Source organism: Triticum aestivum, chromosome 2B (assembly GCF_018294505.1).
Source record: "Triticum aestivum cultivar Chinese Spring chromosome 2B, IWGSC CS RefSeq v2.1, whole genome shotgun sequence".
In the NCBI taxonomy this organism is placed as follows: Eukaryota; Viridiplantae; Streptophyta; class Magnoliopsida; order Poales; family Poaceae; genus Triticum; species Triticum aestivum.
The window spans coordinates 100,387,461-100,405,280 of record NC_057798.1 but is presented as its reverse complement, the minus strand read 5'-3'; the positions used below and the strand labels follow the sequence as shown (position 1 = coordinate 100,405,280).

At 43.8% G+C, this 17,820-nt stretch overlaps 1 protein-coding gene and 1 non-coding gene across 2 annotated transcripts; both read left to right on the top strand.

Annotated features, from left to right (window-relative positions):
* The first annotated feature begins 4,589 nt into the window (after positions 1-4,589).
* On the top strand, positions 4,590-7,250 carry LOC123043695 (WEB family protein At2g38370). Its single transcript, XM_044466226.1, has 2 exons — positions 4,590-4,967; positions 5,265-7,250. The coding sequence occupies exons 1-2, from the start codon at positions 4,737-4,739 to the stop codon at positions 6,915-6,917; spliced, it is 1,884 nt and encodes a 627-aa protein (XP_044322161.1). The 5' UTR covers positions 4,590-4,736; the 3' UTR covers positions 6,918-7,250.
* An 892-nt stretch (positions 7,251-8,142) lies between these two features.
* Positions 8,143-8,224, top strand: TRNAS-UGA (transfer RNA serine (anticodon UGA)). The gene has a single exon. It is a non-coding gene; the product is annotated as a tRNA-Ser (tRNA).
* The last annotated feature ends 9,596 nt before the right edge of the window (positions 8,225-17,820 follow it).

The window sequence follows — 17,820 nt, the reverse complement described above, 5'->3', positions numbered from 1 at the left end:
TGTGTTATTGATAGAGTTCTTCAATCACTGCCACCAAGCTACAAAGGCTTTGTGATGAACTATAATATGCAAAGGATGAACAAAACAATTCCCGAGCTCTTTGCAATGCTTAAAGTCGTGGGTAGAAATCAAGAAGGAGCATCAAGTCTTGATGGTTAATAAGACCACTAGTTTCAAGAAAAAGGGCAAGGGAAAGAAAGGGAACTTCAAGAAGAATGGCAAGCAAGTTGCCACTCCCGGGAAGAAGCCCAAAGCTGGACCCAAGCCTGAAACTGAGTGCTTCTACTGCAAAGGGACTGGTCACTGGAAGCGGAACTGCCCCAAATACTTGGCGGATAAGAAGGATGGCAAAGTGAACAAAGGTATATTTGATATAAATGTTATTAATGTGTACCTTACTAATGCTTGTAGCAGCGCCTGGGTATTTGATACTGGTTCAGTTGCTCATATTTGTAACTCGAAATAAGAGCTGTGGGATAAACAAAGATTGGCTAAGGACGAGGTGACGATGCACGTCGGGAATGGTTCCAAGGTCGATCTGATCTTCATCGGCATACTACCTCTACATCTACCTTCAGGATTAGTTTCAGGCCTGAATAATTGTTATTTGGTGCCCGCGTTGAGCATGAACATTATATTTGGATCTTGTTTATTGCGAGACGGTTATTCATTTAAGTCAGAGAATAATGGTTGTTCTATTTATATGAATAATATATTTTATGGTCATGCACCCTTGAAGAGTGGTCTATTCTTATTGAATCTCGATCGTAGTGATACCCATATTCATAATATCGATGCCATAAGATGCAAAGTTGATAATTATAGTGCAACATACTTGTGGTACTGTCGTTTAGGTCATATTGGTGTAAAGCGCATGAAGAAACTTCATGCACATGGACTTTTGGAATCACTTAATTATGAATCATTTGATACTTGCGAACCATGCCTCATGGAAAAGATGACTAGAACTCCATTCTCCAGAACAATGGAGTGAGCTAATGACTTATTGGAAATAATACATACTGATGTATGCAGTCCGATGAGTGTTGAAGCATGCGGCAGCTGTCATTATTTTTTGATCTTAACAGATGATTTGAGTAGGTATGGATATATCTACTTAATGAAACACAAGTCTGGAACATTTGAAAAGTTCAAAGAATTTCAGAGTGAAGTGGAGAATCATTGCAACAAGAAAATAAAGTTTCTATGATCTGATCGTGGAGACGAATATTTGAGTTATGAGTTTGGCCTTCATTTAAAACAATGTGGAATTGTTTCGCAACTCACGCCATCTGGAACACCACAGCATAATGGTGTGTTCGAACGTCGTAACCGTACTTTATTAGATATGGTGTGATCTATGATGTCTACCGATTTATCACTATCTTTTTGGGGTTATGCATTAGAGACAGCCGCATTCACGTTAAATAGGCACTATCTAAATCCGCTGAGACGACACCGTATGAACTATGGTTTAGCAAGAAACCTAAACTGTCATTTCTTAAAGTTTGGGGTTTTGACACTTATGTCAAAAGGCTTCAGCCTGATATGGTCGAACCCAAATCGGAGAAGTGTGTCTTCATAAGATACCCTAAGGAAACAATTGGGTACACCTTCTACCACAGATCCGAAGGCAAGATCTTTGTTGCCAAGAATGGGTCCTTCTAGAGAAGGAGTTTCTCTCAAAAGAAGTGAGTGGAAGGAAAGTAGAACTTTATGAGGTAATTGTACCTTTTCTCGAATTGGAGATTAGCACATCACAGAAAACTATTCCAGTGATGCCTACACCAACTAGAGAGGAAGCAAGTGATGATGATCATGGAACTTCAAATCAAGTTACTACTGAACCTCGTAGGTCGACCAGGGCACGATTCACACCAGGGTGGTATGGTAATCCTGTCCTGGAAGTCATGTTACTAGACCAAGGCGGACCTATGAACTATGAAGAAGCTATGATGAGCCTAGATTCTGAAAAATGGCTCGACGCCATGAAATCTGAGATAGGATCCATGTATGAGAACAGAGTGTGGACTTTGGTGAACTTGCCCGATGATCGGCAAGCCATAGAAAATAAATGGATCTTCAAGAAAAAGACTGACGCTGATGGTAATTTTACTGTCTACAAAGCTCAACTTGTCGCGAAAGGTTTTCGACAAGTTCAATTAGTTGACTACGATGAGACTTTCTCACCCATAGCGATGTTTAAGTCTGTCTGAATCATGTCAACCTGCCGCATGGTTGGCATCTGGACCCGCACCACATCTATACATCCCAGCGCACTAGGCGAGGTGGCACTGGCAGTACCGGCATGTGCTGCCCTATCCAGATGTCAACTCGCCCCATGGTTGGCATCTGGACCCGCACCACATCCCGGTGCGGGCGGTGCCCCGGTCGGCACACGCACGCGGAGGAGGTGCGCAGGCGACGCGAGTTACTGACGTAGGAGCGGTAGCGCCGCCCTGCTTATGCGGCCGACTCCCCCCATAGGGAGATCTGGTTCGCCATGGAGCATGAGAAGGAGCGCCTCCACGGAATCCTGCTCGACCCCGCCGCCGGCGGAGGTCAAGCCGGAGGAGGAGGCGGCATTGCACAATGCTATCGACAAGAGGAGGCACGACGAGGACGCACACTTGGAGGGCCTGGAGGAGGCCCTCACGCTGTCTGCGGCCGGCGACTGCATCATCCCCCCTATCCCCCCCTCTCCTCTGCTGCTACCGCTCCTCGAGCTCAAGGTCGAGGCTTCGCAGGAGCTCGAGCCGGTGCGGTACCACTGGACCGGCCAACTCCGCGAATGGGTCTGCGCGCCGCCCGTGTGGCTCGTCGCGACACTGGAGCAGGAGACGACGTACCTCCAGCAATGGAGGACGCGAGCGCTGACGGCGAGTGGCAGATGGAGCTTGAACACCGCTGGACGTGGGAGGAGGAGGAGGAGTGTCGGGAGAGGAAGGAGGAGGAGCGCGACCACTAGCCGGCGGCACAACCCCCGTAGGTTGCTTCTCGGGCCTGGGTGGCGGCATTCCCCTGGGCTGGGCTGGCGCCGGAGCTCGTCGACCTCACCGGCCCGGGGGACGACGACGCCTAGGGTAGCACGCGGGCAGGCGAAGTCTTTATTTTTAATGTTTAATTAAGTTTAAGTGGACTTTGGCGGCGTTTGACCAGAGTTTTAATGTTTAATTATGTTAGTTTGGACTTCTTTATGCTTGGTTATTTTATAAAATCCGCACGGAAAAATGTGTCATGCCTGTGTTGGATGCATGTGTCAATCCAAGTGAAAGGCGTCTGCTCAATCGATCCAAACAGACACAAAATAGACAAATCGCAGAGATAATTACGGCTACAGTCCTTGTACTCTCCGGCGCGTAACATGATGGTCCTCGAACTCACGGAATGCTCCACTATGGTTCTTAAATATGAAAATACGCTCCAATATGGTCCTGGCTACGTAATACGTCCAGACTGATACCACATCAGCATACAGTAGAAATATGGGTCTACAGACCTGAATGCAGTTTTTATTATTTCTGGTGTTCGTTGTATTGCCATTATTGAAGATGAACAGAATGAAAGTTTTCTCGCAAAACAAAACAAATTTTAGAAATGTATTAAAAATTCAACTTGTATTTAGAAAATCAACGTGTTCCTTGAAATGCAAGAATGAGTTTACACAATAATATTTTAATACACCACGAACATGTTTTGAAATACACGTGGTCAATTTTTTGAATGTAAAACTTCCTTACATTTATTTCTTAAATGAGAAAAGGATAAAAAAATGTGAACCTGAAAAAAAACAGTGGAAAAGGAACGTGATGGAGGCACACTATATGTTGTTTTTTGTGTTGTGTTATATATAGGTCAGAAATTAAAACTAATCACAATTGTGATCTGTGGGTAGCCTGTGCGTACATTACAATCAGCGAGCAAAGGTTTCAGGTTCGAACCACTTCTACTGTATGCTGACATGGCACCAGGCTGAGCTGTAGGCGTATCGTGAGACGTAGTCGGGACCGTTTTGGAGCGTATCCACATATCTGAGGACAGTAGTGGGGCATTTCGCGAGTTTAAGGACTGTCGTGTTACATGCCGGAGAGCACAAGGACTGTACGTGTAATTATCGTCAAATCGCACGGCAAGTTTGGGTCGCTGCGTTGGAGTTGGTTTAACAGATAGGCGAGCGAGAAGAGATAGTGTGACCAGTGACCAGTGAGACGTGACGTATCCAACCAACGGCTCGATTCACTGCCACCTCGTGATGCCCGTCGAACGACGGTCGGCACCGCAAGGCTGACGCCGCGGTAATAATGCAAGCCATGGCAGGACGCTCGTGCACCGCCGTGGGAGTTGCCACGCGGTGCGCAACGGCCCTCTGCCACCAAAAAGATTAAAGAAAGAACCACCCGCGGGTCCGGCCGTGACCAAGAACTGCCGCCTCGGCCGCACTGTTTTCCGTGTCATCATGCTTAATGTACGCCGCCACTGGTCCATTTGCTGCCGTGATTAGCCACAGGCGTGCCGTCTCAGTCTCGGCCCAACGGCTACCTCAGAAGCAGCCGGTCAACGACCACTATTAAACCCAACCCGAGCAAGCCGCACTCCCCGTTGTCCGCTTCCAGCCCACCCACTCTCTCTCCCTCGCTCTTCGCCCAAACCCAAGAACCTCTCTCTCCCTCGCTCTTCGCCCAAACCCAAGAACCCTGACCCAGCAGCACGCGCAGGACCCGAGAGAAGAGAAAGGGATGGAAGAGGAGGCCCGCCCGCCCCTGCTCCCGGTGCGCGTCCCGGTGAACGGCGAGGACCTGGCCCCGCCCTCCGCTGGCGCGTGCGGCGTCGGCGTCGGCGTCGGCGGCGGCAGGGCGGAGATCGACACCTCCGCGCCGTTCGAGTCCGTGCGGGAGGCCGTCGACCGCTTCGGCGGCAGCGCCGCCTGGAGCTCCCACCTCGTCAACCGCATCTTCGCGCACCACAAGGTGAGCTCCTCCCCGATTCTCCATCTTGCCGCGGCTCATCTTGACCGGATTTACATTCTTGGTGGAGGAACGGTGCCATTTCCTGTTCCGCAGAGTACTTTTTGTTCTTGCACAGTACTACATGGCCGTACCCCTGTACTACTTTGGGTCACATAGTTCGTCATTCAATTAGGAGCAGAGCGGAGCGGTTGTTGTCCGTGATTCGGCGGCAAATGCAGCTAGTTAAAATCAGCCAGCACTGATGTTTCTCTTCGTTCTGTCGATTAATTTTGTTCTTGCCACATTTTCCGCCTGCAGAAACAGAACCAGACTGTGTGTGGGGGGACTGAAGACGAGCAACGCGCCAATCTGGCGGAGCAGACCGCGCAGATAGAGAAGGAGCTCGGCGCCAAGGAGAGGGAGACGCTCGACGTGCTCAAGCAGCTGGAGTCCGCCAAGAAGATCATCGCAGATTTGAAGCTCAAGATTCAGAAGAAAACAGGTGAAGATACATTGCAGCCTGAAGAAGAGAAGCAGCAGCAACAGCAAGATAGCAACTGCTCTTTCACTGAACTGTCCACAGCAGAACCTGAAGTGAAGCGGCCTGAAGGAAATGCTGAGGCTACAGAAGTGCAAACAGCAGAACCTGAAGCCAAGCAGCAGCCTGAGGGAAATGCTGAAGTTGCAGAAATGCAAACAACAGAACCTGAAGTGAAGCAGCCTGATGGAAATGCAAATGCTGGAGCTGATGTGGACATGTGCGCCGGTCTAGATGAACAAGAGCACCAGCAGCAGCATCCTAACTTGGTTCTGATGGAGCTCGAGCAGGCAAAGTCGAACCTGAACAGAACCACGGGTGACCTCGCTGCCATCAGAGCCTCCATCGAGTCGCTGCGCAACGACATCGCAACGGAGAAAGTCCTGGTGGAGAGGAGCCGGGAGAAGGTGTCCTCGGACGCCACCTTGGTTTCTTCTCTGAAGCAGGAGCTGGACCAGACCACGCAGAAGCTGCAGACGCTGAAGGATCTTCAGAGAAGGCGCGAGGATCCCTCGGACATCTTCTTCGAGATCAAGAGGATGACTTCCGAGATAGAGCAGCTCAGGAATGCTGCAAATGCTTCGAAATCTGAAGCCATGATGTTAGCTGCCGAGATTGAGCAGACCAAGGCCACCATCGGCACTGCTGAAGTGAGATGTCTTGCAGCCAAGAAGATGGAAGAAGCTGCAAGAGCAGCTGAAGCTCTTGCACTAGCTGAGATCAAGGCCCTGCTCTGCAGTGAAGCCTCAGCTCAAGATCTCCAGGACACAGATGGAGTGAGCCTTTCAGTGGAAGAGTACAACGAGCTTGCTTCGATGGCTCAAGAGGCCGATGAAAGCTCAAGGAACAAGATTGCAGCTGCCATGGTCCATGTCGATGAAGCCAACCAATCGAAGTCGGAGTCACTCACAAGGCTAGAGGAAGCGAAAATGGAGGTCGAGGAATGCAAGAAGGCGCTACAAGAGGCCCTGAAGAGGGTAGAGACTGCCAACCGAAGAAAGTTTGCGGTGGAAGAGACCCTTCGTCGATGCCGATCCGAGACCGGACACAAGAGGCGCTCATTCCGTGGCTCCCCCAAGTTCAAAACTGCAGCACATCGCCACAGAGATGACTCTCACTGCATGGACATCATCGATGTTTCAGACAACTCCATGAAACCGACACTGTCGATCGGGCAAATACTGAGTATGAAGCTGATGGGGCCTGATGGGTACGACAAGAGCGTGTCGGACGACACGAGTACGAGTGAAACTTCTAGTGTCTCCCTTGGCCAGATCCTGAACAGGAGGCAGGCAATCTTGACTTATAGCAGTGATGCAAGTGCTAACAAGAAATTCTCCGGAAAGAGGAAGAAGTTTGCCTTCACTGGGCTTTCAGTTTTCTTGGCAAAGCAGGCCAAGAGCAAGAAGAAGAGAGGATCAGATGAGAACTGATGTTAACTCTGCCAGAACACTAGCTTAGTTACTGAGTGTTTTGACCCCCTATGTCCATGTCCTGTGTTCCTGTATAATGTTCCTAGGAGTATATGTTTCTAGGTCTAATGAGGTTCTGATATTTCTGTAGCTCCATGTACCAGCTTGTCAGTCTAGCATCTCCTGAGTGATGTTGCTGATTAGTTAGTTAAGAGTTAGGTTGGTATCATGTGCTCTATGAACATGGAAGATTTCAGTTGAGTTATAGCTCTGTATCATGTACCCTGTGGTCGTGTAAGACATTGATTTGTAGTATTCGAATCTGTTTGGGTAAAGCCTGTTCTTATTCTGTTGTGCCTGGACTTGGACGTGTATTATTCCTCGGTTAGACAGAGAAAATACAGTCTTAGAGTTAGATATGCGGCTCTAAATACTGTACACAGAAAAAAATGACGGCAAAATACTGTACATATAGGTTAACAAAGTGCTAGTTAACAGGAGAGCGGCAATTACCGTAGTTAACAGTAAGTAGTTCATTTGCTCAATGAAGTATGAACAGGGAAAATTATCAGTTCAGTGTAACTCTTTATGATGTACCATGTGCGCATGATAGACACTGGTTCGGTTAGCTCTGCAATCATGTACTCCCTCTGTAAACAAATGTAAGAGTGTTTAGATCACTATTTTAGTGATCTAAACGCTCTTATATTAGTTTACGGAGGGAGTACCTGTTGACATGGATGACACTAATCGTACTCCTTCAAGTAGTATTTTGCTATCTTTTGATTAAAAAACCTTTCTTACTGCTCCCTGGAGTAGGATGAGAATTCCTCCTTTGAGAATTTTTTAAAAAATACTTATATGTAGTTTCAGTCAGTATATACAATCTTAGAGTTAGATTCTCTAAATACAGTACATATATATAGGTTAACAAAGGGCTAGTTAACGGTAAGTATATGATGTGCTCAATGAAGTAGGAACATGAAAAGTATCGGTTCAGTTAACTCTGCGTGATGTACCCTGTGGACATGATAGACACTGGTTCAGTGAGCTCTCTAATCGTGTACCTGTGGACATGGATGGCACTAATTTGTACTCCTTCAGAAGTATTCTGCCGTCTTTCGTTAAAAAAAAACGTTCTTATCTCTGTCCCTGGAGTAGGATGAGTAGTGTTCCTTTGTGCAAGGAGGAATATCTGTAGCACGCATGAGTACATATAAGTAATAGAAGCACAAAGCAACACAAAGTCGATATGTCCGAGTGGTTAAGGAGACAGACTTGAAATCTGTTGGGCTACGCCCGCGCAGGTTCGATCCCTGCTGTCGACGATTAACTTTTTTCTTCTTGCTCTGTCTTTTTGCTGGGCTGGGCCTCCGGTCCTATTTTTTGAGACCTCATGGCCCTTATATCCTCTTCTTGTTTTTCAAATTTTGCGCCCAAATGATATACTTACTGTTAAAAGTCAGAGACCAAAACATCACCCGCGTCCCTTTGATATGCTGGGGACAAAAAAAATACGCCCATACCTCTACCCATAATTACTGTATTGCTCTCCATTCTCTTGAGAGCAAACCATCTTCTTGCTCTGTCTTTTTGCTGGGCTGGGCCTCCGGTCCTATTTTTTGAGACCTCATGGCCCTTATATCCTCTTCTTGTTTTTCAAATTTTGCGCCCAAAATGATATACTTACTGTTAAAAGTCAGAGACCAAAACATCACCCGCGTCCCTTTGATATGCTGGGGACAAAAAAAATACGCCCATACCTCTACCCATAATTACTGTATTGCTCTCCATTCTCTTGAGAGCAAACCATCTTCTTGCTCTGTCTTTTTGCTGGGCTGGGCCTCCGGTCCTATTTTTTGAGACCTCATGGCCCTTATATCCTCTTCTTGTTTTTCAAATTTTGCGCCCAAAATGATATACTTACTGTTAAAAGTCAGAGACCAAAACATCACCCGCGTCCCTTTGATATGCTGGGGACAAAAAAAATACGCCCATACCTCTACCCATAATTACTGTATTGCTCTCCATTCTCTTGAGAGCAAACCATATAATCATTGTCAGTGGCGGAGCTGGAGGGTGGACAGGGCCACAGGGCCCAGCCGCAACATAGGTCCGGTATAAGAAAAAATTAACCAGGCCACAGTGCACATCTAGGTCTAAACCCCAAAACTATGAATCTGATAACTAGCTCACTCGTTACTTCCTATGATTTAGGTCTATGCTTTACCCAAGAAACGTTCCCTCGTATGCTTAAGTTTTTTAGTACGCTAGAGGATGGACTTGATCACTCGAAGTGTCCAACCGACCGCACCGCGACGGCAAACCCTAGCGTTCAGCGTGACAGAAGCCGATGATGCATTGTGTCAGGTAGGCATAAAGCGGAGGAATGCCAGCGAGGCGGATGAGTAGTAATGCATGCACAGGGTAGAGCTAAACACCGAGGCAGGAACTCCACCGACTTCACACCTTTACAAGTTAAAATATGATTTCCATTTTCAATTCAAAGTTTGACTTTGCCTTCAAGGTTGAACTATGAGGGGTTTTTATTGTAGAATTGTTGCAAACATTAAACTTCGCCCGCGCAGGTTCGATCCCTGCTGTCGACGATTAACTTTTTTCTTCTTGCTCTGTCTTTTTGCTGGGCTGGGCCTCCGGTCCTATTTTTTGAGACCTCATGGGCCTTATATCCTCTTCTTGTTTTTCAAATTTTGCGCCCAAAATGATATACTTACTGTTAAAAGTCAGAGACTAAAACATCACCCGCGTCCCTTTGATATGCTGGGGACAAAAAAATACGCCCATACCTCTACCCATAATTACTGTATTGCTCTCCATTCTCTTGAGAGCAAACCATATAATCATTGTCAGTGGCGGAGCTGGAGGGTGGACAGGGCCACAGGGCCCAGCCGCAACATAGGTCCGGTATAAGAAAAAATTAACCAGGCCACAGTGCACATCTAGGTCTAAACCCCAAAACTATGAATCTGATAACTAGCTCACTCGTTACTTCCTACGATTTAGGTCTATGCTTTACCAAAGAAACGTTCTCTCGTATGCTTAAGTTTTTTAGTACGCTAGAGGATGGACTTGATCACTCGAAGTGTCCAACCGACCGCACCGCGACGGCAAACCCTAGCGTTCAGCGTGACAGAAGCCGATGACGCATTGTGTCAGGTAGGCATAAAGCGGAGGAATGCCAGCGAGGCGGATGAGTAGTAATGCATGCACAGGGTAGAGCTAAACACCGAGGCAGGAACTCCACCGACTTCACACCTTTACAAGTTAAAATATGATTTCCATTTTCAATTCAAAGTTTGACTTTGCCTTCAAGGTTGAACTATGAGGGGTTTTTATTGTAGAATTGTTGCAAACATTAAACTTCCACATACATTCTATTAATAATTTCTATACTAGCATGCAATGGCGGAGCAAGACGACAAGTCGGTTTGGATCCTTCCTGTGCTCGCCATATGCCAATATTGGTGCGTCAAATAATTGGCGGAGGATTCTGCTGCCGGTCATTGGCTTAGAAACCAACAGGGAAAGTTGTTGCGGCCGGGGCGAACAAAAAAATTGAACAAAGTCCCAATAAAGGCCAACACTGAAGTCAACGTCAATTTTTTTGCTGCATTGCTCGGAGTGCCAAACCAAACAGATCCTATATCTTTTCCCGCGGAGGGCAAAAACCATGAGTCTTTTGGGGGGAGGGAGGAGGCTATAACATTTCCTGTCCAAGTCCTTCCATTATTATTTTCAAAAATAAATTTAAAGCCGGGGGAGGGGGGCATTGGCCCACTCATCTTAACACACATAGCTCTACCTAAATATATTGGTATATTATATTTTCTATATAACTATTTTATATATCAATTGGACCACCCTAGCCGAAAATCCTGGCTACGCAACTGATCATTGTGATGCTCTACATGCAGTCTCAAAGCGTTTCTCACGTCTAAAAAATTGTTCCCGGTAAGCTGGGGTAATCCCTATTTGGTGCAGCTGGCGCCCGTTAGTAGTGTTTTTTTTTTTGCAAACGGGCGTCTGCAGCGCCCCCGCGCTGGGCCGACCCATCTATTTTTTTTCCTGTGTCTTAGCTCGCAAGAAAAAGGCTCCTGTGAGTGGAACCAGCGAGGGTGCAACCACCACACCACCCAAGTGGATATGGTCACCACCCAAGTGGATATGGTAAAGTTTAACCTTCAGCCTCTTTTATTCTTCCCTTTTTCTGTTTTTGGTTTTTTTCTATTTTTCTTCTTTCTGGATCGATGAATTGTTCTCAAATACGTGAACGTTTTCTCCAAATTAACGAATTTATTTGAATTTTGACGAACTTTTTTCGAATTCGGTAAACTTTTTAAAATTCAACGATTTTTTCACAAATTGGATGAACTTTTTCCAAAATCGATGAACTTTTTTAAATTGAACGCTTTTGTCATAAATTGATAAACTATTTCCAAAATCAATGAACTTTTTCCGACTTTTTGACTTCTTTTTCAAAATTGATGAACTTTTTTGAAAATTAATGAACTTGTTTCAAATTTGATGATTTTTTTTCAAATACGATTAACTTTTTTCAAAATTGGTGGACTTTTTTTCCAAAATTGATGAACTTTTTACAATTTCCTGATTTTTTTCGTGAACTTTTCCCAAATTCATGAACTTCTTCTTAAAATTCTTGAATTTTCTTTAAATATTTTTAATAGTGAATTGTCAATGTGTCAACAGACGAACAAATGAACGAACGAGGCAGGAATTTTTTTTAAAACGAACAAGGCAGGCATTAAGGATTAATGGGCCAGTCCAACTGGCAGTGCACGTGAGCGCCAACGGGGAACCGGTGCCAACCGAAGTCACTAATTAAGGACAGAGCGGCGTTTTGGCTCCTAGGTGCATATGCACCCATTGTTGAAATACACATTTTAAAAAGTTGAAAAATTCGGAACAAAAATCCCACGTGTATATTCGGACATTTTATGTGCGTTCACAAGGTTTCAGTGAAAAACGACGTTTTTTGTGGCTTGTGTAAAAAAGATAAAGAAATGCCTCGTGAATAGTTAGAATGAAGCATCAGAAATTATCTTTTTTACACAAGCCACAAAAAACGTCGTTTTTCACTGAAACCTTCTCCATGCACATAAAATGTCCGGATATACACGCGGGATTTTTGTTTCGAATTTTTCAACTTTTTGAAATGTGTATTTCGACAGTGGGTGCATATGCACCTAGGAGCCAAAGGCAATTACCGTTTCAAAGATACACTCCCACCTTCTCAGCTTGTGACAAGTGGTGCTCATGTGTCAGCGCCACTTGCTGCAACCTGAGAGTTTTCCCCTTTTCGTACATCCGTTTATTCAAAATATTTTATTTCTTAAACCTTGCATCCAAATCTCGAACCATTTTCATCATTGGATTCCTCGCATAAAAAAAACTAGATCTCATGTTGATAGATTTGACGAACTTTTTTGATCAAAAAAATATCAAAAAAACCAGACGAAAAAACTGAACCGGTAGCACGTTTTGTTTCCTTTCCGTCGCCGAAGCAAAACCGTGCCTCTCAGGATGGACAAAAACAAGAAACGTGTTTTTTTTTGTTTTTCTAATATGCACGACCATGCCTCTTGCGAAAGTACAACCATACCTCTCGCGGAAGCAAAAACGTGCCTCTTGCGGAAGGAAAAACAAAAAACATATTCTTTTTTTTTAGTTTCGGAACTCTCGCGAAACCATAACCGTGCCTCTTGCGAAAGCAAAACCGTGCCTCTCACGAAAGAAAAAACATAAAATACATTTTTTTTTCGAGATGCATGACCGTGCCTCTCGTGGAAGAAAAAACATGTTCTTCACACAAAAAAATTGAATTTTTTTCCGAAAGCTAAGGTGACCGGTGAAAACCTAAAAAAAACCCTGAAAATCCGTTTAAAAAGCTGAAAACGTGTGTGAATTTTTTTTCGAAGGCATCGCCCAGAACGTGACACGTGACGGCGGCTCAAAGCGTGTCAAGTGACGCGCTCTCAGCCCATCCCCAAACGATTGTTGGGGCCTTTCGAAGGAGTGCTCGCCAACTAGTTGCTTCCCACGCCAACAGTGCTGATTAGGTGCTCCCCGAGGCGGGTTCCTATATGGCGCATAGGGCGCCCCCGAGACGCGCACCCCCGTTGGCGCGCTGAGCACTCGTATGGGCCTGCCCATATCCTATTTATTTTTCTTTTATTTTTTTCTTTAGCTCTCTTTTCCTTTTTCTTTTTTCTTATTTTTCTTTTCTGTTTCCCTTTTTCGCTTATTTTTCTTTTCTTTCCAAAATCGTGAACATTTTTTCTATCAAATTCAAAAAATGTTTGCAATGTGTAAAAATGCTCAATGATTCAGAAAATGTTCATAACATTCCTTTTTTGTTCATCGGATTGAAAAAATGTTCATCAAAATTCAACAAAAGTTCATCGAATTGAAAAAATATTTACCAAATTCAAAAATTGTACAACAATTTCAAAAATTGTTCCCCAAATTTAAAATTTGTCCATCGATTTCAATATTTGTTCATCAAATTAAAACTTTGTTCATTTCCTTAATTTTCTTTTCTTAAAATTTGTTTTTCGTTCATCAGATTGAAACAATGTTTGTCAATATTCAGTATTTGTTCATCGAATTCAAAAAATGTTCATCAAATTCGAAATTTGTTCATCGATTTAAAAAAAATGTTCACCAAATTCAAAAAAATGCATCATCGATTTCAGCGCTCTGGAGATGCTTACCGTCTGGATGTTTTTTGTTCATCGGATTGAAAAAATGTTCATCAAAGGTCCGGCTGTAGATGCTTACCGTCTGGATGTTGTTGAAGGAGTGTAACGGACGCGTTTTTCAGCGCTCGACAGTCGTTGCTTCTGAGTTCTATAGGCGCATTGTTAGCGAGATTGAGCTATGGATGTAGTCAGGTGCAAAAGGGTTGTCGGACATTTGGAAATGGGTATTGGTAGGAGATATGGCATTGACAGGTGTTCTTGGTTGCTCGCAATATGTTGCCGTGGTGATATTTGTAACCGCGGCTTGCAGCCGGATCCTTTGTCGTTCTAATTCTCTCTTCCTCTAATACATCAAGACGCAGAGCTTTTGCACGTGCGCCCAAAGAAACACACACAAAGAGAAGAGACTTAATTAGCAGTTGATTTTAATGGTGTTGTGGTGAAACGATATCGTTGAAGACTAAGATCCAGTTCTTTTGTCAGAATCTGACCCCTACCTTGCTTCTTCCAGAACCTTTGAGCCACATTTGTTTTACAATCCTATCTAGTTAGGATCTAATTAGACATAATTGTAAAACAAATGAGGCTCAAAGATTCTGGGAGAAGCTGGGTAGGGATCGGATTCTGGGAGAATCCCCAGATTTTGGCAAAAGAACTGAGCCTAAGCCGATCCCCTCCAATCCATAGGAATTATCGTTATGTGGCTCATTTACTTGGTAGCATTTCAATCCATAATAAATATTCCAGAATTCATGTATATAGTTCATAGGAATTTTGTTACCACTTATTTGAAACAAGCCAAAAGACTTGCCATTTCATTGATTAAGCAAGAAGGTTTTAGACAAAAGCTACAAGCGGCAAACGAAAGCAAAATTACTCTCGCTGCACACTATCCCTATGAACTATATACATGCTCTTTTCTGAACTTCCCGTCTTTCTTACGGTCCTCTTTATGCCATCGCACCAACTTGGCATGCTTTGTGTTTCTGAACAAATATTTCAACCATGGTATTATAGGAGCATACCAACTCACCTTAGCAGGAACCCTCTTCCTGGGATGCTTGCCGTCAACATCACCAGGGTCATCTCGTCTGATCTTATACCACAATGCACCGCATACCGAGCATGCATTCAAATCCTTGTACGCACCTCGATAGAGGATGTAGTCATTAAGACATGCATGTATCTTCTGCACCTCCAATCCTAGAGGGCATAGGACCTTCTTTGCTCCGTATGTACTGTTGGGCAATTCGATATCCTTTGGAAGCTTCTTCTTCAATATTTTCAGTAGCTTCTCAAATCCGTTGTCAGATACACCATTGTCTGCCTTCCATTGTAGCAATTCCAGTGTGGTACCGAGCTTTGTGTTTCCATCTTCGCAATTGGGGTACAACCCTTTTTTGTGATACTCTAACATGCGATCAAACTTAAATTTCTCCTTTTCACTTTCGCATTGTCTCTTTGCATCAACAATGACCCAGCGAAGATCATCATCGGGCACATCGTCTGGTTCCTCTTGATCTTCAGCTTCCCCCGTTGCAGCATCATCGTATTCAAGGGGCACATAGTTGTCATCATTCTCTTCTTCTTTGTTGTCTTCCATCATAACCACTCTTTCTTCGTGCTTGGTCCAAACATTATAATGTGGCATGAAACCCTTCTCAAGTAGGTGGATGTGAAGGGTTTTCGCGTCAGAGTAAGACTTTGTATTCCCACAAATAGGGCATGGACAACACATAAAACAATTCTGCTTGTTTGCCTCAGCCACTTCGAGAAAATTATGCACACCCTTAATGTACTCGGAGGTGCGTTTGCAAGCGTACATCCTTTGCTAGATTATCTATGTGCATTATATATAATTAAGTGTGGCAAAAACTATTACAGAACATCATGAATAGAGAAGTGACCAAATTAATAGAAGTTCATCATCACATTAAAACCAAAGTACAGTAGTGATCAAATGTTATTACTGAAAAAATAAATACATAAAGTTCATACATAGTTCTCATTGAACAACATATAGCTCTCTAAAGCATCTAATCAAACCATACATTGAAACTATGTAAAACATTTCAATGCAACAACAAATGCGATCTTAATCGCAACTAAGGTAACAATTGATCCAACAGCATAATGATACCAAGCCTCAGTATGAATGTCATATTTTTTATTTTTTCTAATCTTCAAGCGCATTTTATCCATCTTGATCTTGTGATCATTGACAATATCCACAACATGCAACTCCAATGCCATCTTCTCCAACTCAATTCTTTTCAATTTTTTTCTTTAAGTAATCTTTTTATTTTTCAACTAAATTTAACCTCTCAACAACAGGGTTGGTTGGAATTTACGGTTCACAAACCTCCTAGATAAAACATCTATGTCACGTTGGTTGGCATAATTGTCATAAATACTAAATGAAACAAATAGTTATAAAAGATAATATATATCACATCCGAATCATAGACAGGACGAGGACCGATGGGGCCAGATACCAAAACCATCGCACTATATAATAACATACAATAATACAAATAAGAAAATTATACAAGTATCAACTCGGAAATCAGAGCATAGAAAAGGCGGGGTTGGCTAATTAAATGAAAGGATTTCGAACCAAAATCTTCGCTAATTCGACAAGGATTGTATTCTTTAATTATTTCTCTATTTTTATTACTTAATTTAAGAATAAAAAAATATTCTGATGAATTTTATTCTTTTTCTTCGGATTCAAAATAGAAGAATAAATGGTTTTAATGATGATCCTGCATGTATTTCGCGTGTATCTCACAGGGGGATTTAAAAAACCCCGTGAATTAACTTGGGTCACAGGTGTGGTTTTGGCTGTTTTGACTGCTTCATTTGGTGTAACTGGTTATTCTTTGCCTTGGGATCAAATTGGCTATTGGGCAGTCAAAATTGTGATAGGTGTACCTGACGCCATTCTGGTAATAGCATCACCTTTAGTGGAGTTATTACGTGGAAGTGCTAGTGTGGGCCAATCCACTTTGACTCGTTTTTATAGTTTACATACCTTTGTACTGCCTCTCCAGCGAATTAAATTAGCTAAAGGTGTGCGTTCATGAGCCCATGCTCAAGTCTCAATTAATTCCTGCCAATACCTCTGCCAGGAAATTAAGAACATAAATCCAGTAGCCCAAACAAGATGTCCAAATAAGAACATCCACGAATTTATTACGACCTAGGATAATAAGCTCATGAGCTTGGTCTTACTTCACCCTAAACGAAAGAAGACTTACCTATCCAAGTTTAGCTCATACGTAGTTGCCTTCTTTTTGGGCGTGAAGAAGGAATCTATTTGCATTAAAAAAACCAATCAAAAAAGGGCGAGCAAAGTAAGTGATCAAAAAACTTTGTTCTTTGTTCGTCCTATCTATAAGAGGAGAACATATGAAAATTGTAACCCATTCTTTCATTTTTTAGCTCACTGGCCTTTTTCCGTCTTTCATAATACGATTAACCACCATGTTAACAAATCGATTACTAAAAATTGGATCGGATTTTGCAGTACTTTTTTCTGCAGTACCTCAACGTGACATGGGCGTGAAAGAGGTTCAAGAATCTGTTTTCTTTTTATAAGGGCTTAAATCCCGGATAACGCTTGCATCCTCTATCTTACCGCGGCTGCTGGCACAGAGTTAGCTGATGCTTATTCCTTAGATACCATCATTGTTTCTTCTCCGAGAAAAGAAGTTGACGACCCATAGGCCTTCCACCTCCACGCGGCATTGCTCCGTCTAAATCATACAAGTAAGGACTTTTTTTATTTTAGAAAGAATATAATAACAAGAGGCTCACCACGGTGGTGCCGGCGACGAGATCAGCACGGGCGATCGAGGACGGTGAGGACGAGGACGGGACATGACGGACCGCCAAACCTAAACAAGTCTTGAGGAAAATGGAGTTTGGACAAGAAGCTTCAAGAAGAGAAAGCTTAAGTGTGGCTCGGGCATTTCATCGAACACCTCATGTGCATAGGAGGTGAGCTAAAGCAACACAAAGCTTTCCCACGGCCGACCAAAAAACAGAGCAGTGCACTGTTCTGCTCGCGGCCAGGGGGTACAAATAGGCCTCTCTTTAGCCTCGGCTGGTGGCTAAAACCAGGAGTAAAGTACCACATTTGGTCTCGGTTCCAGCCACCAACCGGGACTAGAGGTTGTGGG

Coding starts and splice junctions, on each gene's coding strand:
- LOC123043695 (XM_044466226.1), top strand. CDS start 4,737: ATGGAAGAGGAGGCCCGCCCGCCCCTGCTCCCGGTGCGCGTCCCGGTG. Junction 4,968..5,264: donor GCATCTTCGCGCACCACAAG/GTGAGCTCCTCC, acceptor TTCCGCCTGCAG/AAACAGAACCAGACTGTGTG.